Below are 26,686 nucleotides of genomic sequence, written 5' to 3'. Positions count from 1 at the left end.
GCCAGCTCTCCAGTATGAAATCGCCTGATACTTCAGGTTGAATCGTCTACAGTCTAAGTCATATAGCCTAACAATATTTGTAAAGGGAATATTGGATTACTCAATTTACTGGCTCCTTTTTATCTGTGCTTGTTTGTGTGGTGAACTTGTCCTTCATATCTGATGTCTATATTTGAGGAAAGGTTCATTTTACGTCCCATACTATCTCTGTTTAAGTCAGCTCACCAAGCATGAAAAAAAGGGACATCCAGATATATTTTTATATTTTTATTTTCAATAAAATACAATTGTACAAATATATGTATCTTTTTTAAGCAAATTCACTTTGGTTCATAAAGCACATAATAGTTTCCAAAAATATTTTCATACCAATATGTTTCTTTTGAAACGAGAGAATCTCAAGCAAATGGAATACAGATAATAAACAGTTCTTGTGACGTATGATACCAATGAGTGTGTCAATATATACAAGGTAATAATACACTGTTTTGTTGTATTGTTATGGTAGCAAATACATTGTTATTAAGTTGATGTTTATTATCTGTATACAATTTGTTAGAGATTCTGTAGTTTCAAAAGAAACACATTTTGTATGAAATAATTTTGGTGCTGAAAGTTAAATGTGATTTAGGAACCAAAGCATATGTGGCTAAAAAAAAGATACATATATTGGTACAAATGTATTTTATTAAAAGTAAAAACAGTACATGTCTTTTCAGATATCAGTCTTCAGATTTTTTTTTTCATGCTTGGTGAGCTGGCATAAATGGAGATAACTTGTTGGCTATTTGCAGAACTCCACTTTGATGCTACTTGTTGTTACTAGTAAAGGCTGTAAAATGAGGCTTTCCTGAAGTACAGACATCAAAATGGACAAGTTTTCAATATATGTACAAACAAATACAGTTAAAAAGGAGCTATTAATCCAATACATCCATTACCTATTTTGTCAGGTTATCTGACTGTAGATGATTTGACCTAAGGTATTAGGCGATTTGACTTATACAAGTCAGCTGTTGTATAAAGCTGAACCTTTAGAAGAGTGGTGAGCGCATGGTCTAGAAAAAGACGGAGAGAAACCCATTTTATTTCAAAAAGCTTTATTGGATTGGAAGAGTGGTCTTTGTCCTGACGCAAGAACTGAGTAACATGGGAATATATTTTAGCCATGGGGCTGAACACCAATTTATGGCGGTTTTGGTGATATCCTGGCAACCTGCAGATGTGAATGCAAGGTAGTACTTGTCACATCAGAACTTAGAAGAGCATTGGATGTATGAATCTGTGTGAAGTGTGAAGCCAATTAGTTTGAGACCATGGAAAAAACAAGGCATCTCTTTTACACACACCTTCCAACCAGTCATTGATGTACCTACCACAACAGTGCACTGAAATTTTACATTGAAGTACATACAAAAAATATACTTCAGTGTTTTGCAGGGCTTGAGAAGCTTAGTGTCTTGTCCAGGTAATTTTGATTCATAACAGATTATAACCGTCAGTTTTTATTAGGTATAGTCCTGAAAATAAAATTAGCCATTTCCCTATACCTTCCAATGTTATTTATAGCTTACATGTACAAAATAAAGTTAGCAACTAACTTTGTTGTACTAAGTACAGTGGAGCTCATTTAAAAAATTAATGTATGTATTGATCTCAAACTTTACATGCTTATGAAGCACAATAATATGCTTTATTTATTTATTGATTGGTGTTTTATGTCATACTCCAGAATATTTCACTTATACAACGGCAGTCAGCATTATGGTGGCAGAAAGCCGGGCAGGGCCCAGGGGAAACCCAAGACCATCCACAGGTTGCTGGAGACTTTCCCAGGTTCGGCTGGAGAGGAAGCCAGCATGAGCTGTCACTCACAGTGACTGCATTGGTGAGAGGCTTCTGGGTCATTACGCTGCGCTAGCGCACTATCTACCACTAAAAATGGTAGATAGTAGCATTAAATTAACATATATCAAAGATTGAGAAAAGAAAATGGTCAGAGTGGTAGAAATAGGTAGAATATAACCAAGGAGTATTCAAACATGCAAATTACTAAGGATACAATAACAGAATAATTTTAAAAATAATAATGGAAAATAATTCAAAAATTAAAACTAAGAAACAAAAAAATGTACGAGGAAGGGAGTTCCATAAAACTGGTGCAGAAAATGAAATGCTTGATATATGTAATTCAAAATTTGAGAAAGGCATATGGTTAACTGATGTTTGTTGAAGGATGATGACGCTACTGATGTACATATCATCAAATGTTATGGTAATGGGATCAAAATATTTTGCTTCAAAACAATAAGCAGTCACCTCTGCTAGTAGATTTTGCTCAAGTGTATTTGCTAGATTTTCCATCAGAATGTTAGAATGTGTACACCAGGTTTATGGAAGCCTTTTGTTAATTGCAGTGAGTGTCCCGGGCAGTGGAAACATCATCACATTTTCGCAGTTTTGTTCGTCGCTGTTCAAGGGTTTGTTTTTACGACAAACTTTGGACAAAAGGCTCCAGTCATTCCAGTCAGGTATTTGAGATTGAAAAAAAACCGAAGAAATAAAAATTATAATATCATATTTCTGTAATATTGCTTCGAGTATGAGATAATCAACAATGTAATAAGTGCTGCACTTGAACATGTTCTTGTATCTTATTGAAATTTGACATGATGAAGGAAATCATTTTAAACTATTCTGTGCTGAAAATCTGTTCAAACACTTGTGTCCTTTCTGTTTTTGCAGACATTATGCTAAAATGGTAGCATGTTTTTTGTGGTACAAGTGACCAATAATGTTGTGTTTGCCTTCAACATCTCCATGCCTCTACACATGATCTATCGATCGGTAAGTACTACATGTAGTAGTCAGAAATTGTATTGTGAAATTATTTAGTACTAAGAAACTGTTTTGGAAGACCTAAGGACAAATTTTCATTTAAAAATGAAATTTTCAAGTCCATTACCATCAACCTAGAGCCGCTAAAAATGCAGTTGTGTTGAGTCCAGCATATGCCAGCTTCCTCTAAGGCCATACATGGGAAACTCTGCCAGCAAACAGTGCCTGGTTCAGCCACCATAATGCTGGCTGCCATCATATAAGTGAAGTATTCTGGAATACTGTTCTTGAGAAAATAAATACATGAAAATAAAAAAGCCCATTATCCGTGTGTGCACATTCCTCGAAACTCCTTGAAAGTGCTTGAAAAATACAATTTCATTTTCAAGTACTTGAAAGTCCTTAAAAAAGACAAATATTCCTGGAAACTCCTTGAAAATCTTAGTTTGTTCCGAACTTAAATATTGTCTGCTGATCGCCGAGTCTGTATATTGGGAGCTAGCTGATAATTCTCCCATAATCAGGGCTTCTGCTGGCACTTGCCTTTGTCGCAAATTTAGAACATGAAGTGGCAATAAAATTTGCAAAAAATGCCAATGCTTTTGGCGACAAATTTATTTACTTAAGAAAAAATACAAACGTTATACAAAATCTACCATGAGAGTTTTCAGGGGTTTTTAGCAGATTTTCGCAATTTTTCTAATGAAAATAATCCACTTACTTTCATTTCAAACGGCCTCATACAACATTTGACAACATTACAACTACTTGACAGAAATCTACAAAGGGTGTTCATCATTGTTGCAAGTTGACTTACATTAAACAATGCTTGAATTCAGTTCTGTTAAATAACGAATGAGAATCATGGCATTTTGGGGAAGCCTTTCATCGCCAATTGTTAAAAAAAAAAAAAGGAAAGAAAAAAAAAATTATCAAGGAAAATAAATCAAGGTAGAGTTACACCTGTAAATGAAGTTATCTCTCATGAAAAACTTAGACTTTTCCACTTAATAAACCATTTTTTTTGATCCCAAATAAGTTAAATGTTTTAGAATATGTGCCGTGACATAAATGTGTACCCCGTCTGGTTTTCTCCTGTCAGACTCTGTTGCATTTAATAAACTGAATTTACAAATTAATTTCGTAATAGATTTTTCTGATAGAGGAAATTACATTTTACTAGGATTCTACAGATAGGTTGAAAAAAGGATTGATTTTTTTTTTTTTTTTTTCAAAAAACAAAACATACTGCCAAGCATTGGTCCATTATTTTGAGGGCAATTGTTCTAAATGTAATGTTTGATAAAGTCCAGATATAGTTGGAAGAGACCAAACTGATTCTAGCAGCTACACCAAGGCAGATTAAAACGAATTACAGAAGTAGACCTACAAAAGTCATGGCAGCTAAGGAAGTATGGCTAAAGAAAAATAGTATTTACTACAAAATCTGATGAGTGGTTAAAGTGACTGGCTAAAAAAAAAATACTGACCCAGAAGAAGCCCTGTATAATGATATATGGCGTTCATTTTTTTTACTGAGTTAAGGCCGGGTCAAAGAATGTGTAGCATGACAGAGGTGAAGGGCAGATATTTCTTGCAAAAGCAAGCATACTATTCAATATACATGCATGCAAATTAAAGCATCTATAAATCAGACTTAAAATACAGTCTATAATTTGCACCATGGTATGTTTAAACTTGCCTTGAAAATGACAGAAAACTCCTGGAAAACTCCTTGAATTTCATTTTCATATACCTGTACGAACCCTCACTATTAATACAGCCATTATTCCACTTAGTGCCTTTTGTATTTGGTCAAAACAGATGATTCTCACTTTTGTTCAAAATTATACCAATTTGGTTCTTTTTGTTTTGGAGTTCAATCCATTTCCTGACCATCAAAAAGGTGCATGGACTAAAGCTACGTATACCCAGTGTTGTGAAATATTTTATTGTTTTGATGGAAATAACTATTGAATGCTATGCTTTATCTTACTTAAGGGCTCTCTCATCGCAAATCTGGTCCTAGGTGTCGTAATTCTAAAGAATAGGTAAGTGAAGTACATTGTTCTTTACAGAGAATTGACAAACATAATGGGAAATTAGAATGCATTTTGATCTTTTTACCAAAAAGCAATTGATTTTGTATTAAGGAATGATTCTCAGCCTAAAGTGAAAACAAGTAAGAATTAGATCTGGATTTATGCTGTGGAAATAACTTCAATTCTTCACCCACAGATCTAACTGTGATTTCATTTCAGGTACACGGCTACAAAATACTTATCTGTTTTCCTGATCACTCTAGGAATAATTTTATGTACCTTAGCATCTACTGGAGATATGGTGAGTAATTAGCAAGAATAATTGTTTTAAAAAATCTCTGGTATTTAATTCTATGAATCTGGAAACATTTTGCCCATTCACACAAAGCAAAGATTTTGACACTTTTTGTACTTTGTCTTGCCTTCAGGTGTACATATAGTAAATGCACTAACGTCTAACTTATAATGTCTAACTTTAAACTGTATCTCAGTTTTAAAGCAAAACTTTCAGAATTGCAAGGGCATAGATTTTCTTTAAGTATAATTCGTGTAACAATAATTCGTATAACAACATTCCTTCCCCTGCTTTCAGTGTTAGTGGGGCTTTGGTGACAGTATCTAATTCTTGTAATTTTTGGGACAGATATTAGTAGTGTTGAAAGTGGAATATTACACTTATTTACCAGTTTTTGGAAAAGTAATGATATGAGTATGTGGTTCATTGGATGATCTAAAAATGTGAGAAAAAAGAAAATCAAAATTCCTACTACAATTAATAGATATTGGCTAAAATTAGGGAGGTCATAAAACTTAGAAGAAATAGGGTAAGCAGTCGATGATGTTTTTGTAGACCAAAATTCGATGTTGGTCTAGACCACTTGTCTCCGCTACTATAATGTGCAAGTCTGTATGTCGCATGTTAGAAGGTTCATTTGTAACTTGCCAAGATCAGTGGTTTATTCAGGGCACTTTGATTTCCACAAAACTCTCAGCCATGGTATGCATGTGAGAAATTCTTGAGTATGACGTTAAACATGTGTCATACAAGTCAGTAAATCATGTCATTCTATTTGTCGCAGTCATCAGCATCTCAGAAAGACTATTCAGAAGCTGAATGGCAAGCCACAGCTACTGGATATATACGATGGCTTACAGGTGAGTTATGGGGCTGTCAACTTAAATTATGATTACTTTGTGCAAGAGGCCTCTTTACAGATGAGCACTAGTTTACAGATTGATTCTTATCTACATAATTATCTTGACCAAAGTCTCTTTTTATACATTAATAGCAATTTTATGATGCTTTTCTTTAAATTGCTAGGACATGCAGGAGTGAGTTCAGTCCTGGTCTAGAAAAGCGATTTTGTTTGTTTCTTCTCTCACTATTCATGGGGCCTTGCTCAAAATAAGCGTTTAGTAGCAGCCTTATTGCTGTTCACACAACATGGCCTTCATTAAAGCTCGCCATTTAGTGAAGTTCGCATTTGTTTTCATTTGTCACACCTGAGAAAGTTTGTCATTAAGTTGACTTAGGTAATTATCCTGGGTACTCTGTTTTCCTCCACTCGTATAGAGAAATATGAAATTCTTTAGTATGGCCTTAGACAACAGTTAAGTAAATAAAATAATATCCTATAACTAATATAACAGATGACAGCATCTATCTTAATTGTATGGGTTTTGAGATACAGTGTAGCCTCTATATAGCGCACAATTGGATACTGTAAATGCCTTTTTATTTGCGGGCATAAACTTTTGCAGATTTGGTAAGAAGACACATTCGCGGGAAGCAACTTTCGCAGATCTTACCAGAATTTTTAGATAACTCATCAAACTTTAATACAGAAACGTCAAGTAATAAAACAACTCAAACATTCGAGTAACAATGTTATCATTAAACATGTTTGCACCTGCAAGATGTGACAAAAATTCTGTACAATACAGTTACTTGATCAGACAAAGGGAGGTAATCCTCCAAAGCTTTTAATTTTTTGAAGACTGTTAATCTTTATAAGACGAAGTCTTTACCTGCTGTGTGAGCAAATATCCATGTGACTCCCTCCGGGAGATGAAGGATTAAATGTGATATACATAAATCCCACTGTTTAATTCTCATGCATCAGCAGTGTGAGTGAAACTTTGAGTGAACTGTGACAGATTTGAGTAAATTTCTCAGAAATCATCATTATGAAAAGGAAGTTTGAAGTGTGGAAACCCCGTGCGCTATGCATCGGGCGCATCGGAAGGGTGATGTGACTGGAAGGCAGGTACAGTCGATAAAAAAAAAACAGCCTCTCTCATCATATGTATATCGAATCTCGTACAAACACCCAGTACAAATTATCAATTTGTAGTCTCCAAGAGCAGCAATAAATCAACAACAACCACAACAACGTCGTATTGTGGCGATACCTAGATGGAGCTAAGCATCCTGAAAAGAGTGTTTAAAATAGTATTAGAACTGTAGTGCTTGTTAACAAGTTTTATAACTGTAACGCATGGTACATTAATAATTACTTACATGGGTTTTGTATTCGATGGCACTTATTTTCGTGGAAATGTGTTTGCCGCGAAATCCGTGAATGTTAGCACCAAAGGTATAAAAAGGTATTTACAGTATAACACGAGCCAAATTTTGTCCCCCTAAAATCTGTGGTGTACTTTCATGTGAGAACAGCTAAAACTGGAAACGAATTTTTCACCAAGAAATATATGTAAATAACGCTACATCATTGGCTTCATTTCCTAGTGTTAGTGTGTGACCCATGTGTTAGTTGATATTTTAGGCTTAAGCTTTTGAATATTACATAAGTATAAGCAAAATAGAATGGATTTTCTGTGAAAAATCGAAGAAGTGGAAACCAGTTATATTTCTTTGCTAGTGATTTGAATCCAAACGCTCGTGTGACATAGTTGTCACAGCATTCTTTCTGAGTGTGTGTGGCTTCGTCAGCAATGCAGAACACATTTTGCTCACAGTGACAGGCATACCTCATAAAAGGATTCATATTTGTACACTGTCAGTAAATGCTGATAACTTTAATCAGATTATTGAGTGGCTATAAAGTGAGGTGGGAAACTGCAGGGAGTGAGATTTGGCTTTAACGGCTTGTTGAAATGAACTCACTCAAATATTTGAGAATTTTTTCTTAATTTTTTTCCTCTATCTTTTATTTAATACATGGATTTAATGTGATATGCATTAAAATAGTGAACATTATTTTTTTTTTTGTTCAGTAGCTGTAACGGGGTCACGTGATCGGGTTGACAGTCGTCTGTAGTCAGCCATTTTTAATCTAAGTTCCAGGAGTTACTTCTGATATGAGCAGACATGTATGAATTGGATACCTAATGTGTTTTAGCTGTTTTTCTTTTTATTTAAAAACAAAATGGATGAAACTACGTTACTTGAATTCATGCAGCTTGTGGAAATGATTGACATGCACCAAGTTGTGTAGATCAGCTCAGGCCTGTGATTACGCGATACGAAGCTAGCTTTGTGGGATAGAACTCGTAGGACGGGGCTTAAATGCTTGAATCCTTAAATAACAAAAAATTCTCATGTGTTTATAGCAAACTAACAATAAGAAAGCATTTGACAAATCACAGTTTGCATCGATACAACTTTGCTCAGTTTCAAATCATGACCTGTAAGACAGACTGTAGCCCTGTATACTAGATCCCAAGGTCATTTCATTGTAGCGAGAGACATTGTAGCCTATATCTCAGGAACTTTTCCCCAAAGCAGTGCGTCAGCTTTGGGACTGGTAGATCCAGGATCAATCCTTGATGGAGTCACACCTCAGACTTTAAAAGAGGAAGTTGTAACTTCCTCGCTTGGCGTTCAGCATGATGGGGATAGTGCAACGACTGGTTGACCCGTATCAGTATAATGGCTTGGGCGGGGCGCCTTACTTGCCTTCGGTAAGTCGTCTCAGTGAAGTAGCACTAAATAAAAGAGTGGTGGAAATCCGTCCTGCAACAAGGTGGCACATTACACGTACCTGCACCCTAAGGATTCCTTCGTCGTCATATGACTGAAAAATTGTTGAGTACGATGTTAAATCCCAAGCACCCACTCACCCAAAGCAGTGCGCTATAAGAGAGGCTACACTGTGTAACTACAATGATGGGTTTGTAAAATTTAGGAAAAAACGTTTTTGCATCCTGACCAGAGAAGAACATCTATGTCTTAGAAAATGTTATACATGTAATTTCATTCCTCTCTCTTTACTGTCCATTTTTTTTTTTTTTTTAGTATGTATAAAATTATAAAAATATCTGTTTAGTACGGTAAAAAATTGAGACTTACAAGGGGCAGCTTGCAGATGTGAATATAATTCGCAAATAACTAATCCACAGGATTCGGTCAGAATTTTATGTTTTAATGAGAACCTGACCGTTGTGTTTCAGGGATAGCCATTTTGACGTTTGCTTTATTTATGTCGGCAAGAATGGGTATATATCAAGAGACAGTGTACAAGAAGTATGGGAAGCATCCTGGAGAAGCCATGTTCTATAATGTGAGCATAAACTATCTTTGTTATGGTTATATTTATTCAGATGTGTTCCTAGGGGCCTCTGTGGCTGAGGGGCATAGCATGCCAGCAATGACCCAGGTTGTTCTCACCGAAGTATCAAAAATGTGAACAGACTCTGTGTTACATGGAGTTTATGTGAATGATAATGACATATGTATTTTATGTAAATAGGTTATACACTTTTATGATGTTTGCATCTTCAGTGACACCAACAAATCATTTTAGTGTCATTTTCATAATACTTGTATGCATAAATTCCACCCCAAAAATGCATTAGAGGTGAAAAGGTTAGAGATTTACAGCATGTCTTTTTGTTTGACATAACACTGCTAATTTTATTTGCCATGTAATTATTTCCTTATGACTTCAGCATCTGCTCCCTTTACCTGGGTTTTTGCTTCTGTCCCATGATATCTACCATAATGTACTGCTGTTCAATGCATCAGGTAAGCTGGAACCTGATAATTATAACACTTGTTGCCCCGTACCAACTGTACAATCTTGTTGATGCCTAATGCGTTTGTGGTAGATTTTTGTAACTCTTTCTTAGAAAATGCTGTCCTGGAAATATAGGCAAAACTAATTTTAAAGTTTAAGGAAATAAGGGCATTTATATGAATTTATATTGGGAGGTGGGAATGGAGGGAGTTGTAAAGTTCCAAACAGTTGTCCCATGTCAGAAAACTTATACATGTGTTTGGTGCATGGCATTGTCTGTGAAATTTGTTCAGAAAATATACAAGGTTTCTGTACAAAGGGAAATTCTAAATTTTTTGCTTTTATAGTTCTTAAAGTTTATTACTTGACCACAAAAGTAGCTGATAGCTTCTGTGTAGATTTCCTTGTTTTGTCCATCTTTTTGGTTGATGCACAGCTTGTAAATTATATGTTCTGGACATCTGGAATTTGTAATGAAACCTGACCATTTGACCTGCCTGAAAAGTAAATTACCTTGTCTGGAACAATTGAAATCTATGGTTGGTTTCACAAAAAGGCAGTTAATGGTGATTTTAATAAAAACTACAAATGGTGCACTTTACTCAAAGCAAATTCCTCCTTAGGCTAAAATCTTGCCAGATTTAATGTTATGTTTAGATATTTACTTCACTGGTTGATAATGACAGTATGGTGTACATGTAAATCAGATGATATTAACTATGTATACATGTACATCAGATAATACTATGTTGTACATGCACATGAGATGATACTAAGTTGTACCTGTACATCAGATCATATAATGTTGTACATGTTCATCAAATGATACTGTGTTTTTACACATCAGTTCACACTGTGTTGTATGTGTACATCAGACCATAGTATGTATACATGTACATCAGACCATAACTATGTAGTACATTCACATCAGTTCATACTATGTGGTATGTGTACATCAGATAATACTATGTAGAACATGTATATAAGTTCATACTGTGTAGTACATGTACATCAGTCCATAGGCCTAGTACCCCAAGGTAACAACACATGTTGTTCATGTTTTCTGTTTCAGAACCAATCGTGATTCCAGTTCTTATGCTTTCAATACCAAAGATGTGGATTTATCTGGCAGGCAATGTGATGACTCAGTATCCTTTTTCTTCACTATCACACTGTAATGGTGGATGACAGGAATCCATAACATGTCAGCTTTGATAAGCATTGCTCTTGTACATGGTCATATTGGTTTGACTTTTGTGTGCAGATTCATTTTGTGGTCCCATAGATCATAATTTTAGCCTTCACAATGCACATTGTTTGCATATTTAGTGTAAGTTATAAATTTAATTAATTTGTTTGTTAATCTCTTAATCTGTTTTTTATAGTGTTCATTTGTGTGTAATGTACCTTAATTTTCTCACATCTCTATCAGTCAGTTAGAACATCATATTGATTCTTAATATCAACATATCACTAGTTTATAGATGAAATATTGGTTATGTGGAGTAAAAACCACTCTCATTTATTCATTGATGAACATCTCCCTATAGTATTACTGGAGAATATATATGTAATAATCAGGCTGTGTCATTAACTGGTTTATTCTTAGGTGCATGTGAAGAATGAAGGTGGGAAATGGACACGTGCTCTGGCATGACACCCCAAACCAGATTTTTTTTCCTTAATACAGATTTTTAGATTTGTGTGCATAAAGAGTGTTTTTGTCCTGACGACTGAATGTACCTCTCTGACGGTGACAATGGTGGTGACACTGCGCAAGTTCTTGAGTTTGCTCTTCTCCATTGTCTACTTCCAGAACCCATTCACTTACCAGCATTGGATTGGGACCATCCTTGTATTTGGAGGAACTGCTCTTTTTACAGACCTCCATAAGATGAGGATCCAAATGAAATCTGTGAAACAAGAGTGAATGTACACACAATATGTCTTACAGGGATGGTGTATTTTAAAGAGTGTGAAAGATATAAATTAAATCAGAGAAGAAATTTAATTTTATATTAAAAAAGAACCATAAAAAAAAGGATGTATATTTTTTTCTGACCCATACATTCCTTTCATGTATTACTTAATTTTACTAAATCAGTTTGCAGAAATATGTGGGGTATATTTTAGTCGGTAACAACAAAAATCTGTGTTTGTCTGTGATGAGGAAAAAAAAAAAAAGTCCCTGACATTTATATTTGTATTGACACACATTATACAGGTTTTGATCAACATTGTCATAATATTTAAATGATGGTTGAATTTATTCTCTGGTAAAGATGTTTTTTTTTGGGGGGGGTTTCTCTTCTAAATTTTCCTAAGATGAAGTGTTGCACTCTGTGAACCAGAGGTAGAAACCAGTGAGCTGTTGCTAAGTAAAAAAATTGTTGATGAAGACCAAGACTAATTAATAACTAATTTTACGTTATTATTCAGAGAGCCTCTATAAGTAGACAATATTTCTTTTTTGAGCCTATGCTAAATGTTTAAGCGTCTAGTATTTCGATGTGTAGCCTTCTCGCTGTGCACTTGATTCATTTAAATTGTTTTGTTTTTTTTGTTCTTACTGTTAGAAGTTAGAAAAAGAGCAATAAACCCGTTTCACAGCCCTTGGGTTCTAGCTTTATGTTCTATTGTAAACGTATTGTAAATTGGATATTCAAAGTTCACAATGATGGAGGCGCTGTGTCATCTATTTTTTGAGAGAGTGAAAAGCTATATCCCAATATCCTTCCAGACAAAAACTCAAGCACCTTTCTCAGATCAATAAGACTCGGGCAAATAGTGTAACTTGGTCCTGGGCAAAATTTTAGTTCACTTCCCCGGATCATGATCATCTCCATGCCAAGCTTAAACTCCCAAATGGTACTAAAACTCATGTTTTATTCATCCATGATATACAGCTGTTGTTTCAGTTCAGTACATAATCAATATATACATGTACATAACCAATATATACATGTACACAACCAATATGTACATGTACACAACCAATATACACATGTACACAACCAATATACACATGTACCCCACCAATACATACATGTACACAACCAATATACACATGTATACAACCAATATACACAACCAATATACACATGTACACAACCAATATATACTTGTATACAATCAATACATACATGTACACAACCAGTATACACAAGTACACAACCAATACTGACCAAGTTGTTTAAAACGGTAACTAACCTATGTAAGTCATAAGTCTTCACTACTTAACCTGGCCACCATTGATCGAATTTGGGTCCAAATGTATCAAACATACAAGGAGTATGTTATGCACAATACTGGAATGGCTTTAAAATGTTGTTAATGACCATTGGTTCACCTTTAACAAAGTTCTCAAGAGTTTTTATCTCAAATAATTCAGTATCTTTTTTTTTCCTAGTCCCGATTTCAGTTTTTAAATTTATATCAAGATTGTATTTTTTACATGAACATTTTCATGAATATTTATTGTGTGTTTTATTTATTGATGTAATCATGGTAAAATGAGTTGAATCTACTCCCTTGAAATAAAACCAGGTTAATGGAGGACATTTGCATCACAATTTCCTATTCTAATCATTTAATCATTGATGTTCTTGACATTTTTGAATGAATGAGTGAATGATTAAGGCTGAGCACTACTTTAACACTACTTCAACACTACTTCAGACTGTACTTTGGCATTTGACATGTTCTAAAACAAAATATAATGGTTATAAATTTAGTAAAGAATGTTATACCAAAGGGAAAAACATGGTTCACTTTTTGGGCATAATTTATCTCTTGATAATGCTTCTATTTTATACATAATTTCCATCATGGATTGAAAATTTTCGGGAATGATGTTATGGATGAACTGGCTGGGTTACAGACATAGCTAGGCTCTTGCCCACACCAGTTGTTTTGACAGTTACCATTGTTGACATCATGACTATTGGCTAATTAATTTCTTAATTAATTGCTGGTGAAATAAAGAAAACTCTAGATTAAAGCCACAAGTACAAGTACTTTTCACAAGTAGAAAGCTAAGAAGTTTTATTTGTACTTCTTAGAACTCACATTAAAGAATAAAGGCCAGGCACTTCTACCTGAGCAGGTATCATTAAGTTATATTTTAAGGCAGGTGATATTGGGAGTGCACAGCCTCATTGTTACTCTGAAGCAAGCTTTTTGTGGTGAACACTCACATCTATGTGCATCTTCATCTTCCATTTATTTTTTTATGTATGTAATGCATAATTGACGAAATACCCTCTTGCTGAGGGTTGATGATGTTTTCCTGATACAGAACCATGAACCCTAATTCCTCAAACATTTTAAATGTGGAAGAGCATTTTTTTCACCTTTGATTTTGGAAGACAAATCATTGGTTAGGTTGGTCAATTTCAGGGCTTAAAAAAGTATAATTTTATAAGTTTGCACAGAATAATGACCTCAGAATGTTCTTTAATGAGCATCTTGCAGACAAGCAGAAAGGTTGAAAATACAATAATGAGAAAACATAATGAAAAGAGAATTATATGCATTGTCAGTTAAGGTATTAGGCAATAAATTATTCTTCATCAGAAATTTTGAGGAGGGAGGAGAATCTTTTCTTGAAGCTTTCCTTAAAGACGGCTAGTAAAACATTTTTGGTGTGTAGGACATGTGGGCTTCACTGTGTAAAATATGTTTGTTTAGTGGGTGAATGTCATAAAATTGTTTCATGCACATAAGAATGATATTTTCAAAAAGTATACAATTCATTATATTGTCACATAAGTGTAAATCTGTTTCAATCTCGTACTACTTTTTTTACCCCACTTAAATATTTTATTTGTTACTTTGTGTTATCATTGTTATAGTTGTTTGGCTATAATAAACCTACATGTATCATAAATGTGTTTACCACTGCTATCTTTTATTTAAAATAAATTTTGAAAATGTCAGTCAAATGTTGAATTGGAGTGGATGTTGATTGAAAATAAAAATACACTTCCAGTAGTCAGGGTGAAATTATTAAAAGATTGCATTTATAACTGGTATTATAGTGTGCTATTGATAATTTATGGGGGAGAAAAAAGATGTGAAGCATTGCAGGCCTACACATATATGTAATGTCGTTTTCCCCTTTGGGATATGTCTTCTTGGCAAAGACCTGCAAGACCACTCACCATTCTACAAAAATTCTCATACATGACTCAGTTCCACCAGTGAAAAAGAAAAATTATTTCATGTTCCTGATAATATACGTGTGAAACTGGCTGAATTATAACACGGCAACAACATGGCGAAAGCTCTGAATCTATCTATGTTCCAGATACCACTGATCCATACAGTTTGATATGAACAGGTGTAGCTGGTAATTATGCTTAACTCATTGGCAATCTTTAGAAGCTTTTGGATGCTTTAGAAGTGCACTCATCACAGAATTTTTCCCTATTATTGTTCGTTTTGTTTTTTTGGCAGCCTGACGGATAATTTGTCGCTATTTCAGGGTATGCAGGTTACTCGCGCTTTTCGCATGACCAGCCTTGTCTTATATTACTTGATTTTATTCTTCATTACTCTGTTAGTTTAGTTGTTATTTTCATGTTAGATATAGACCTTATATATACTCGAAAGTAATAAACAAAAACTGTGAGGGGTGCTGATTCTCCAGTTTGTTGGGTGGCTTAATAAGACTGCGCTTGATTTTTATAAACATTACTACAAAATCACTAGGACACAAAATGCAGGTGCAGGTTTAGAATACATTAATTCTACCTTCATCCACTTCATGTGGACATTGTTGATATGGCCGTTTGCGCAGTCATTCCCTTAATAAGACTGCACTTGATTTTTATAAACATTTCTACAAAATCACTAGGACACAAAATGCAGGTGCAGGTTTAGAATACATTAATTCTACCTTCATCCACTTCATGTGGACATTGTTGATATGGCCGTTTGCGCAGTCATTCCCTTAATAAGACTGCACTTGATTTTTATAAACATTACTACAAAATTGCTAAGAAGACAGCTTGTCCTCGCCGGTATGATGGGGTCACTAACTTGCTGAAGAGTCTGTAGTTGCCTGGATCACTCTGGTTTGCTCCACTCCTAATACTGACCACCACTGTGAAAATGAAAAGCTCTTGAGTATGCTTGGCACTAAACCAGTCAGTCAAAAAAATGACTAAAATGTTTATCGTCAAAGTTTGTATAGGGTCATCACAATGCTGGCTATACAAAGGTCATAGCAGACTTTATCCTGCATGCAAGAATTTCCTTGGCTAACAAGAATAGCTGTTCAAATAAAGCTCAATCTTGATGGGCAGCTGGTTAAGGTTTCAAGTTAGAAAGACTCCTTTGTTCCTGATGAAGGGCAGAGAGTGCCTCTAGGTTTATATCCTATCTCCTTCCACCTACATTCTGGAGCTTAGAACACCAACAGGTACCCTAAATGACCTAACGTTTTGTCTATGACTTCAGTTGCTCATTTTTCCACATTCTGAGAGCTCTATTGATTTTAGATAGGTACTTCGAGAGATGTTCGAAAGGAAGGATGATATCCTATTGGGAAAATGTAAGTTTAAGCACCAGATGTAAAATCTCATGACATTTACTTCAGTCCAAAAATGCTCTTTTGTGGTCTTATTTTTAAATAATTTAATTATTATGCTGGTCACTGAATGTTCTGGGTTTTTGCTTATAGTTCATCACCGAGCATCTGTCCATTAATTTACTTCATTGTTTTATAACATCACACTCAAGAACTTTTTCATTTATATGAATGGGCAGAGGAAACCATGATCATTGCATGTGTTAAACCACCAACTTTTTGCAAGTTTTCGGCATACTTTCCCACAAGTAAATGCACATCAGGGTTATAGCAGACAAGTGGTCTTCAACAAACAGAAGACTGCAACAATGGCCACACTAGCATCATGACTTCTTATCACTAAGGTCCCATAAAACTGCGAGTGTGGAAATCCACAGGTTCCATGTCCAATAACGGGGCTGATCCTGAAAGACGTGTCTTGACAATTCAGATACAAGCATTATTTATCACCATTAATGATCAGATATCTCCCCTTTATACATGCAGGCAATGCTGGTTGTAGATTGCCATGGGTTTTAGCCTGTTCACTGTCACTCCTTGTAATGCTGGAAAAGTTAGACTATACTACGATATCTGCAAGCATCTAATCACAGAGTTACTCTTGGGACTGCATCGGTGACCTAATGGTTAGAGTGTCCGCCTCACAGTTCTGACATTTTGAATCTGCACCAGGGCGGATCGTACCAAAGCCTTCAAAAATGGTACTTGTTGCTGGCTTGGTAGGTGATCAGCACTGACTGGATAGAGCAAGGGAACAGGACTGGTTGGTCGGATGTCTGTATAGTGTGACTGGGTGGGATGTCATGTCTGGTGTCTTTTGGCATGATACATCTGTGGTGGCATCACTTTGGTCGACCTGCCCTGTCGTCATGACTGAAAAATTGTTTAAAAAAACCCAAGCATGAATAGAAACATACAAAGCTCTTGCAACAGTAACTGCATGTACTTGAAATATATGTGAAAGGATACATATATAGGCGCATAATTGAAATATGTGGGAAGGCCTGCAGTTGTGGGTTTCCTCCCACCATAATGTTGGCAGCAGTCACATAAGTGAAACACCATTCAAATAAATATATAAAAAATATACAATGTACATTCAATGCTTACAACAATTGTGGGAATAAATTACCTGTACCACAGAGAGAGAGAAAAAAAAAAACAACTTGGAAGTATAAAATTTTTCACTTGTATCAATTTATTGACACAGTGTTATTTATTGCAATGTACACTGAATAGTGATAGTAGTTGGAAGAAGTCATGAACACACTTCCCCCATAAATCCATATATGATACATGTTAAATCTCTCCTCTAAAAGGAACTACTCAAGACTGACCAGCTAAAGATAGTATTCATATCATAGTCCTCCACTTATGACATTTACATAATTCTGAAGAAAAAGTCTTGGAGGACATGAGAAGAACTTACTATAAAGTATAGGACAGCCGTGGTGTTTTATGTTTTGGAGATGAACATATTCCCTGAGACTATGCACCACCGATTATAAATCTGCTACACTTGTTTTCATGGTAATATATATGTATATCTGTGAACAATTTCCATAATATGCTACATTGGACATTTCAGTATATACAGACTTGGCACACGCACACTGACAAAGTCTTCAACTGTGCATGCATACACATGTATTTATAAGTCTCTCCTTGACTCCTATCTGAATTACAAACATTAATTTAGATGAAATTACATGGAATCTGCATTAGCATTTATACATGTAGTTATTCTGAAAAAAAATTTCCTACATTTTTGTATAATACTCTGTATGATGCCTAAAAAAATGATTTCATGATTAAAATATGTCAGTGAAGACTTGTGCCTTGCAAGTACCTTAAATGATCTAAATTTCGCCAATCACTATAGGTTAATCATCCTGCTGGATATGGAGAGTTCTGTTGATCTTCAGAAAAGTGCTTTCCATTCAATTTGGGGAAGAGAGTGATATCCTACTGAAAAGATGTTTCACCGCCAAAAGTAATATTTTATTTTATTTATTTGCCTCTCAGTAGAAATGTACTTTCTTGGATGTAATTTTAGGTCATTTACCATATTTACTTTTCAGGAATTAAACAGATGTCACTGGCCACCAAAGTAAAACCCTCCAAACAATGTATACAGCCCAATAATTAGCACTTTTTTCAATCTGCGTAACATTTCACATGTTAAAGCTGATCTCTCTGAATGCGTAATAAACCATGTCCCAAATTTATCCACAGTGACAAGAATTAATGCCATTTTTTTTTCTGAAAAACTGTTATGTTTGCAAGATTTCTACAAGATCTTAGACAATCTGTGCTCAGTTTTCGCATGTAATTTATTGTTACCAGCGTGCATCTTTTAATATAAAGAGCAGCCAACTTCTAATTCTACACAATACAGGTATATGAAGAAAATACAACACCAAGAATGGCTAAAGATTCTCTAAATTCACCCTAATACTTAAGATCATTGTACAGTAGCACCTAACTGACACCACTGCATGTGTCTGAGAAGGGCATAGATGCCTGTAAAGGGATGAAACAAGTGTTCACAATGGTTTACATCGATGAAAGTCTAAAACACAGATTGCCACAATCTGGGTTCTGGTACAAAAGCTCATAAAACAATCAATGTATAAGTTCATAACATTGAAGACGTAGGATCTTTATGTACTTGTTCCACATGTAATGTCCATGGACATTAATGGATCAAAGTCAATTAGAGACAGAAGAATGATACATCGTTATAAATAAAATCCTTTTTTACAATGGTCAATGTCACAATCAATATAATGATTAAGAATAGTCATTAAAGAAAATATAAGAACATTTTATTCTGAAAATGTACCAGCAAATCTCTGAGAGTAACATCTCCACAGCAGAAAAAATGGCTTTATGCACACTACAAAGTGTCATTCAAAGTTCCAGACACATCAATAATGTAGCATGCAGTATAGAAGCAAGATTATATCTAAAATCAAACTTTGCTTTGTCTTATTTGCATCAGTAGTACACAAAGGGAGCACTAATTGACACTCATTCACCATTAAAATGAGTGTAAATGTGAAAACATAAAGCAGCGTGGCCAAACGTATACGAGAGAGTCACCAAACATAAAGTGAGACAATCTTTCTTTCCTGTCATATACTCATGTATTAGGTTCTTCATAACATACACAACAAAAACTGCAGAAAGTTCTTCAGTCACAATCACAATATTGTAAACCTCAACCATTTTGTGTCTTTACAAGATGCCTATTCAAGCACATTCTGAGAGCAATATTTTGTGTATAAGGACCCTTAAAATCATACATGGGATTAAGATAGAATCTGTCTTAAGCCCAGATTATACTTTTGTATGTTTACAACATGTTTATCCGTGTGTATTCTGAGAGCATTGCAAGTATTGGGTGTATAACCTCTTAAAATTATACTTAATGTGAAGGTCTGAAATTGGCCATCCCAGCCAATATAGTTTTGTCCAAATAATCAAATTAAAACGATTCATGTACACTGTAAATAAGGCTGTCTATGGTACATTCAACTAGTACAAAACAAAGGGATAGTCAGTGCCATTATAGTGACTTTTGTGTATGAAAATTATACTCTGAAACTGTGAATTGAATAGTACAAGTGTCCTAAATGTCACAGTCAAATTATTGCATCATTTGGAACTAGTCAGGCATCTTTATGCAATTGCCTCCATGCACATGTGAGACAATTTCATTTTTCGAAGGTTAGCTTTATGAATAACACATCTGTACTCATTTACTCAATAACCTGGAACTTGGCATCATTGTTTGCATGAACTGCCTTTTAGAGTTTCCATATTAAAGTCATACAACACAAAAGCATATTTTCCTTGATTTTGAAGTGGTTCTGAATTTGTATCATTTCTTTATCTGTGAGTAATAAAGACCATAAAGTCGGAATAAAACAAACATGTAAGGAACACATCCGCTAATTACAACCTCATCCTTTTTCCAATTTACCGATAATGACGTTACATCAAGTCTGAATAACTTCAAGTTTAAGAAGACACTGTTTTTGTGTTCACTGTTTGAAATGTTGCATGAGTACAGCACATGTGAAACAACTCAGTTCCAACTTTAGAGCAATAAATGTATGTGGATGCTGAACTGGGAACATGACCAATTGATCTCCCCGCAAGGTACAGGCACTACAAGTAATAACGCGAACGAATTATAAGGCACTATATCAGGTAAAATCTCTAACCCAAGCCCTACATGAAACATCACTAACAAAGATACTGGGTAAACAGCCACTGCAGTTAATACTAGGCATAGACTGACTGCAACTAGGAGCAACTGTAAATGGGAGCAACTGGGAGCTCCGATATGACACTGATTTTAGTTGATCTATGTGGGCTAGTGATCACTGAACATGTTCCACTTTTCTGTGACTCAAAGCATTCAGTTGTATCCATTTCTGTCAAACTCCATATACTTGTGCCCAGTTGCTCACAGCTGCTTACAATCACAAGGTTTTTTTCAAACACATATTTTAGATTATGTTGAATTTGTTGAGTTGCACCCAATTGGTTACGATCGCAAATCAACCTATGCCAGGCTTAATACCACTATGAAAGGTATAGACCAAAAATGTAATATCACTAACCAAGGCACTGGTTACGACATAGGTAATACATGTACACTAGTGCTGACTTCACAAACAATTCATCAGACATCTTGGAAATACACAGGCACAACACGGCTTCACCCAAATGGTTTTGTTCCTTGTACAATAACCATCTAAATATAAAACTTCTCAAAGACAATTTCTTTCATGCATGATTATAAACAATACCCTAAAGTTACAGCATCAAAAGAGCACTAAATGGAAATTTTCATGCCCAAATGAAGACAGGAGATCAGGAACAATAAAAAACAAAGGCCATGAATACAATCTTTTTCTGCCCTATGAAAAATGTAATGACATTCTTCACCAAGAAATTCACACCTGACTACTTGACTTACAATCTGTATATTCTCAAATCTAAAATATTGTAAACTTGCATCAATTTATATCTTATAATAAAAATGTATATGAAAAATAACAAACAAAATTAACAATCATCTTTGGCTTCAAACTGACTATTTTGTGCATAGAAATATTTCATTTAAAATAATACATGCCAGTTGAAAACATACTTCTTAATCCCAATGTTCAGAAGCCACCACGATCACTTTCATAAAAAATATAAACAATCATCTTAACATGTTGCTCTGTTACTTTACTTACAAGTATCTTTTAGTTAAGACAGTTTCATTAAAAGTTTTTGAAAATTCATGGATTGTACATTCATAAGAAGATTGTTTAATTTCTCCAATTCTCTATAACACATAGGCTACCATAAGGAAACAGATAGAATGTAATTAGAAAATAAATGCATCGTTGATCAAGTTGTTAATAAAATGAATGTTATCTATCTTTAGAATTATGTGTACAGTGGTTAGTGCAAATGGTGTTAATGAGTATTTCTGAGTGAACAGCATTGATCTCCCCTTCCACATGATACCGTGGGGGCTTGGCCAACCCTCCCCCTCCATGACTCTGTGACCTTCCCCTCAACTTGTCATGTGACTTGTTCTGTGGTCTAGCTGGGGAGACCTGTAAGAAAGCAGATCCATGACACTGCCTCATATTGTAAGTTTCAAGTTTAGTAAATAGTGAAAGGGTCACATAATGTGACAAAATTGATAAACTAACATTGAAGAAAAGTTTTAGAAAGTATTATTATCATCCAAGGCTATATGATCTCACAGTTCACCAAAAAGTAGCATGTATAATAAAATTATATTTCTAATGTAATCACGCCATTCTGCATCAGATTATATTCAACAACACATATTCTTGACCATAATCAGACAGATAGTGTAATACACACATCAATTATGATTGCCATAAGTGGGATCAACCCAAAAGATCATTTCAGCATCAAAATATTAAACAGTCACGGTCACAGTCACAGTCAAAAGCAATATTCTAACTTTATTTCCAGTCTGTCCAGTTAGAGTGGAACTTACATTTTAGAATTATCATGGAATGATACACACACACATGTAGCAGTTATTTTACATGCATTGGGTGAGCTTACATGTTCACACTAGTTTTTATTTAACATAGCTGTTACAGCAAAATGGTTAACTTACCCTGTGAAAATGACAGGCACATTTTCCTTGCAAGAAGTCTTTATATCGACTCATTGTCATGTTAAATGTTTCCAAGATATGAAACCCATGGTCCTTGGCATATTTTGTAACCAGCTGATTCCTGTGCAGTAATTTTTGATGTTCAGGCTGCAATAAAAACAGATTAAGTTCAACTTTTAAGTTTACATATCATGTCAAGCTAATGTTGTGACTATACATTTAGATGAAGCATTGACAAAACCTTATGAGGCACATTTGTCGATTTCATTTTCTGAAAAAATATCCATATTTGCTAATCAATTCAAATTTTCTCTACTTGCCAAGAATAACTCAAGTCAAAATATTTTTATCAGAAAATATCAGACTATTGTAGTAAAATGATTATAATGTTTCAAAAAGTTAGAATATGGCTTAAATTATAAATTCTACAAAATTCTACACAGATCAGGCTGATCTTTTGTGAAAGGTAATTATTTGGGCTATTCTAACAAATAGCAAAAATTTTAGCTGATCAATTTTTTGACAGCCCCAAATGTTTGGTATAGTTGTTTTACATAATACAAGTTTATTATTTATTTGATTGACATTTAATGCCATATTCACTAATTTTTCCATAGTATGACAGTTATCAGGCTAAAGGATGTAGGAATGAACCACAGCCCTTTGCCAGATACACGTGCGTGTACATGCACCAGACAAAAGTCTGCATTGGCATTTGTCAGGAGCTATCCCCAGCTTTAGGTGAGTATGGTGGGAAAGATTTCATTTACGAAATACACAAAGCCCCAGTACAAACAAGTAAACAAATATAATCACCTTTGACAGGCAGTGCAGTCCTTCAACTGGTTGATGGAATCCTGAGCCAAGGCCCTTGATGATTATTTTTATGCCTGTCAACCTCTCTCTAAATATAAAGAAAACGTAGCTGAGATGTGAAGTATTTATTTTTGATTACTGTTTAATGCCTTATTCAAGAAGTTTTCACTCATACAACAGCAGTCAGTTATATGGGCAGAAGTGCCTGGGGTAAACCATCGACCTTTGGCAAGTTACTAATGAACTTTCACATGCATATCATAGAGAACACTGCACAAAACGACACAGTCAGCATCACTGGCTATTTACTGTCACCTATTAGCCCACACAAACAGTGAGACTGATCTAGAATTTGTCTGACCAAGGTCAGGTATGAACTCACACCTCTAGTGCCCTAACAAGTAAAAGGTACATGTATAAGCATGTCAACCACTCTGCAGTGATCCATTCACGAGTTGTTGAGTATGATCTATTTACACTCTGATGGGTCATAAATAGAAAAGACGGAGGCATTTTACGCACTGCTCATAAATATTTCACTACAATAATGGCAGCAATCCGGGTATGTGTCCTATAAAGGACACTGTGAAAATCCTGAAGAAACAAGTCAATAAATATCTAACCAATTCACCGGATAGCAAGTTGCAAACAAACCATAGGGAGCTGGATTTGAACATAAGTCCTTTCCACACAGAACCCATTAAACTTCTCAACCAGCAATGACCCCCTAAATCTTTGTATTATATAATCACAGCCATCTAGACAGCAAGCATGTTTGACACATTCTTTTGGACAAATCTTACAAATTAATGCTCAGAATCCACTGATCTCAAAAACTGTATCATTCTGAAAAATGTGACATCATCAGACAATGTGATACCACTGAAATGCCTTGGATTAAATTTTCCATTTTATTTCTCTCATTAGTTTAATGAATTAGTGTAAATGATGTTCAACATCTTAAATCAGCCAGACGATAAAAAGTCTCATCAACTGTTTTAAACACTGATATGATCCCACTGATTTAAAAATGAGAATTATATTCTGATTATTAATCCTGTTGCTAGTTTTGCAGGAGATATTAGTTAAGGTTGCAGCAGGTGAAATACCTTTGTAATTTGGTCATGATGACATTGATATGATGTGTGGAGAGCCAATGGACTCCTCCAACAACCAGGACTGTGTCTGAGCTGTTGTGTAGTGGTGCTGTCCTGAGTAAATAGTAGAAAAAGATCATCAGAATGCTGGAGAACTTAGGAAGACAAATGTTACACCTGAGATACTTTGTACGGGTGAATTATTTTTTGTTACAAAAAACATGGACCAATGTTTATCTCCCTTGCACTAAGAGAAAACAAAGACTGTGATCATTAACAGTTTTATATATCATCATTGCTAATGCTTCATGCTAAATCTGTTGTTTCTGTTTTCAATGTAAGATAATATATACAACAGACCATAATGATAAAGTTTGACAGCAAATCCTTCCATAGTAAAAACTAAAACTGATGTGGTGAATTTTAAGGTAAGATATTATACAAATAAACAATAAATTAATCATACAATTTACTTAGAACCCAACAAAAGTAAAAACTAAAACTGATGGCATGAAATTTAATGTTCAAAGATCAAAGAGAATTATCCTTAAATTGCTGTGAGGACAATATGCATTATCTTTGTACCCACTAAAAGGCTTCTATGGTCTATGTTTTTCTTTGATCCCAATGTGCAAGTATCAATGATCATTGCTGACAAGGAACATACAAAAATTACCTTTTCATGAGTTGATAAAGAGCATCCTCAAACACCGGTCTGCGCTCAGCAGGTAACCAGAACTGTGGGTAGTAAGCAAACCCAAGAAGTGTTGTACCATTGTTGAGGTTTCTGTACACCTTCAGGTTGTGTGTCTTGTCCCACTCTGTCAAGGTACCATTAACAACCTCTGCCACGTAATGAAAAATGCCTCGGCTTGTGGAGTCTCCAATAAATAAAACCTGAACAAAGAAGAAAATATTCTTTCACAAAGTCATCTCTGAATGGAGTCAAATTCTAAAAAAACTCTCACAATGCCTATATGATCTGAAATTTTTATACACCTCAAGACAACCATTGGTCAAACTATTATTTCCAGGACCCAAAATATTTCAAATTTTGACTAAAAGAGTGAAACCTGTGCATCTCAAATCCAGGTTTAAATAAATAGGGTCAAGGCTAACAATGAATTCATAAAATGTAAAACTGTATAAAAACTGTTACTGTACATTTCTGAGCATAATATGGAAACAAAAGTTTTTTGTTGCTTCCAAATTTGTCTGCCTTACTTCATGCAAGAACATGTAGCCTAACCTCCTGTTGACATACAGTCACAAATGACACTGTACAGACACAAATTTTACAGAATCTGTAGATTTTGTTTTTGAGGACTCATTGGTTATAGGGGTTAAATAGTGTTAAACAATTTACATTGCTCAGGAAAGTTCTGGAAACCCAAGCAATCTAAAAACTTAATAAATAAGACCTGCAAGAGTGCTGAACATGTGCCCCCCACCTCCCCACCAATATCTCAAACCTTCTTTCTATATGAGAGATATATAGGCTTTTTGAGGAGATTTAATGTAAGACTGAGCTGGCAGACAAATGGAAAAGTAAGACAACAGACAACGAAATGTCATTTGAGCAGCATATAATCCCCCTCCCCCCCCCCCCCCCCCAAACATTTAACTTAAGGTTTTACTCCCTAAGATGCGAATAATGAACTGTCCGTGTACATGTCTTAAAACCAATAAGCAGTGGCAGGTTCCTTTTCAACATCATTTACTGAGGTACAGTGATAACCTTACACAATTAATACTGAGAAATCAGATTACAAATGTTAACAATTATCAACACATTTACCAGGCTGTATAGAAGCAAGGGTAGAGAGGTGTTTTTTTTTTTTAAATTTTCAATGAGCTCAAATAAAAAAAAAACAACAACAAAAAAAACCCCATGGAAAATGAGCTCACCTTTTTACCCACAAAGCAGGACCTGACAATGTCTCTGTTCAGAGTGACATGTTGACAGGTGTCAGGCTGCCACGTTGCCTCATCCCAGTAACAGACAGATCCCTTACCACAACTTTCACATGGAACAAACCACCGACCTGGCAAGAGAAGCATATTTCATAGAGTATAAAAGCAAGTACTCTACTTGAAAATTCACTTCAAGGGCAAATTAAGGTAAAAAAAAAAACCCAAAAAACCCATTATTT

The 26,686-nt window shown here is 35.0% G+C and overlaps 2 protein-coding genes across 3 annotated transcripts in view; one reads left to right on the top strand and one right to left on the bottom strand.

Annotated features, from left to right (window-relative positions):
- The first annotated feature begins 2,381 nt into the window (after positions 1–2,381).
- On the top strand, positions 2,382–15,367 carry LOC135469921 (UDP-xylose and UDP-N-acetylglucosamine transporter-like). Its single transcript, XM_064748561.1, has 9 exons — positions 2,382–2,531; positions 2,746–2,847; positions 4,840–4,889; positions 5,100–5,181; positions 5,960–6,035; positions 9,294–9,403; positions 9,792–9,867; positions 10,932–11,007; positions 11,558–15,367. Exons 2-9 carry the CDS (start codon positions 2,767–2,769, stop codon positions 11,787–11,789), a joined length of 783 nt encoding a protein of 260 aa, XP_064604631.1. The 5' UTR covers positions 2,382–2,531; positions 2,746–2,766; the 3' UTR covers positions 11,790–15,367.
- A 2,300-nt stretch (positions 15,368–17,667) lies between these two features.
- Positions 17,668–26,686, bottom strand: part of LOC135470052 (cadherin-like and PC-esterase domain-containing protein 1) — a 47,566-nt gene continuing 38,547 nt past the window's right edge. For both annotated transcript variants that reach the window (XM_064748764.1, XM_064748766.1), the window contains exons 17-22: positions 26,442–26,578; positions 25,210–25,430; positions 24,546–24,647; positions 23,437–23,524; positions 22,621–22,767; positions 17,668–22,078 (exon numbers count right to left, since the gene is read on the bottom strand). In XM_064748764.1, the coding sequence (XP_064604834.1) occupies positions 21,890–22,078; positions 22,621–22,767; positions 23,437–23,524; positions 24,546–24,647; positions 25,210–25,430; positions 26,442–26,578 (884 nt within the window). In that variant the 3' untranslated portion in view covers positions 17,668–21,889. The remainder of the gene's footprint in view (positions 22,079–22,620; positions 22,768–23,436; positions 23,525–24,545; positions 24,648–25,209; positions 25,431–26,441; positions 26,579–26,686) is intronic.

Source organism: Liolophura sinensis, chromosome 7 (assembly GCF_032854445.1).
Source record: "Liolophura sinensis isolate JHLJ2023 chromosome 7, CUHK_Ljap_v2, whole genome shotgun sequence".
In the NCBI taxonomy this organism is placed as follows: Eukaryota; Metazoa; Mollusca; class Polyplacophora; order Chitonida; family Chitonidae; genus Liolophura; species Liolophura sinensis.
Note: the sequence above shows the minus strand (reverse complement) of the source record. Positions and strands in the feature narration are given on the sequence as shown.

Coding starts and splice junctions, on each gene's coding strand:
- LOC135469921 (XM_064748561.1), top strand. CDS start 2,767: ATGTTTTTTGTGGTACAAGTGACCAATAATGTTGTGTTTGCCTTCAAC. Junction 4,890..5,099: donor GTCGTAATTCTAAAGAATAG/GTAAGTGAAGTA, acceptor ATTTCATTTCAG/GTACACGGCTACAAAATACT. Junction 9,404..9,791: donor GAGAAGCCATGTTCTATAAT/GTGAGCATAAAC, acceptor TTATGACTTCAG/CATCTGCTCCCTTTACCTGG.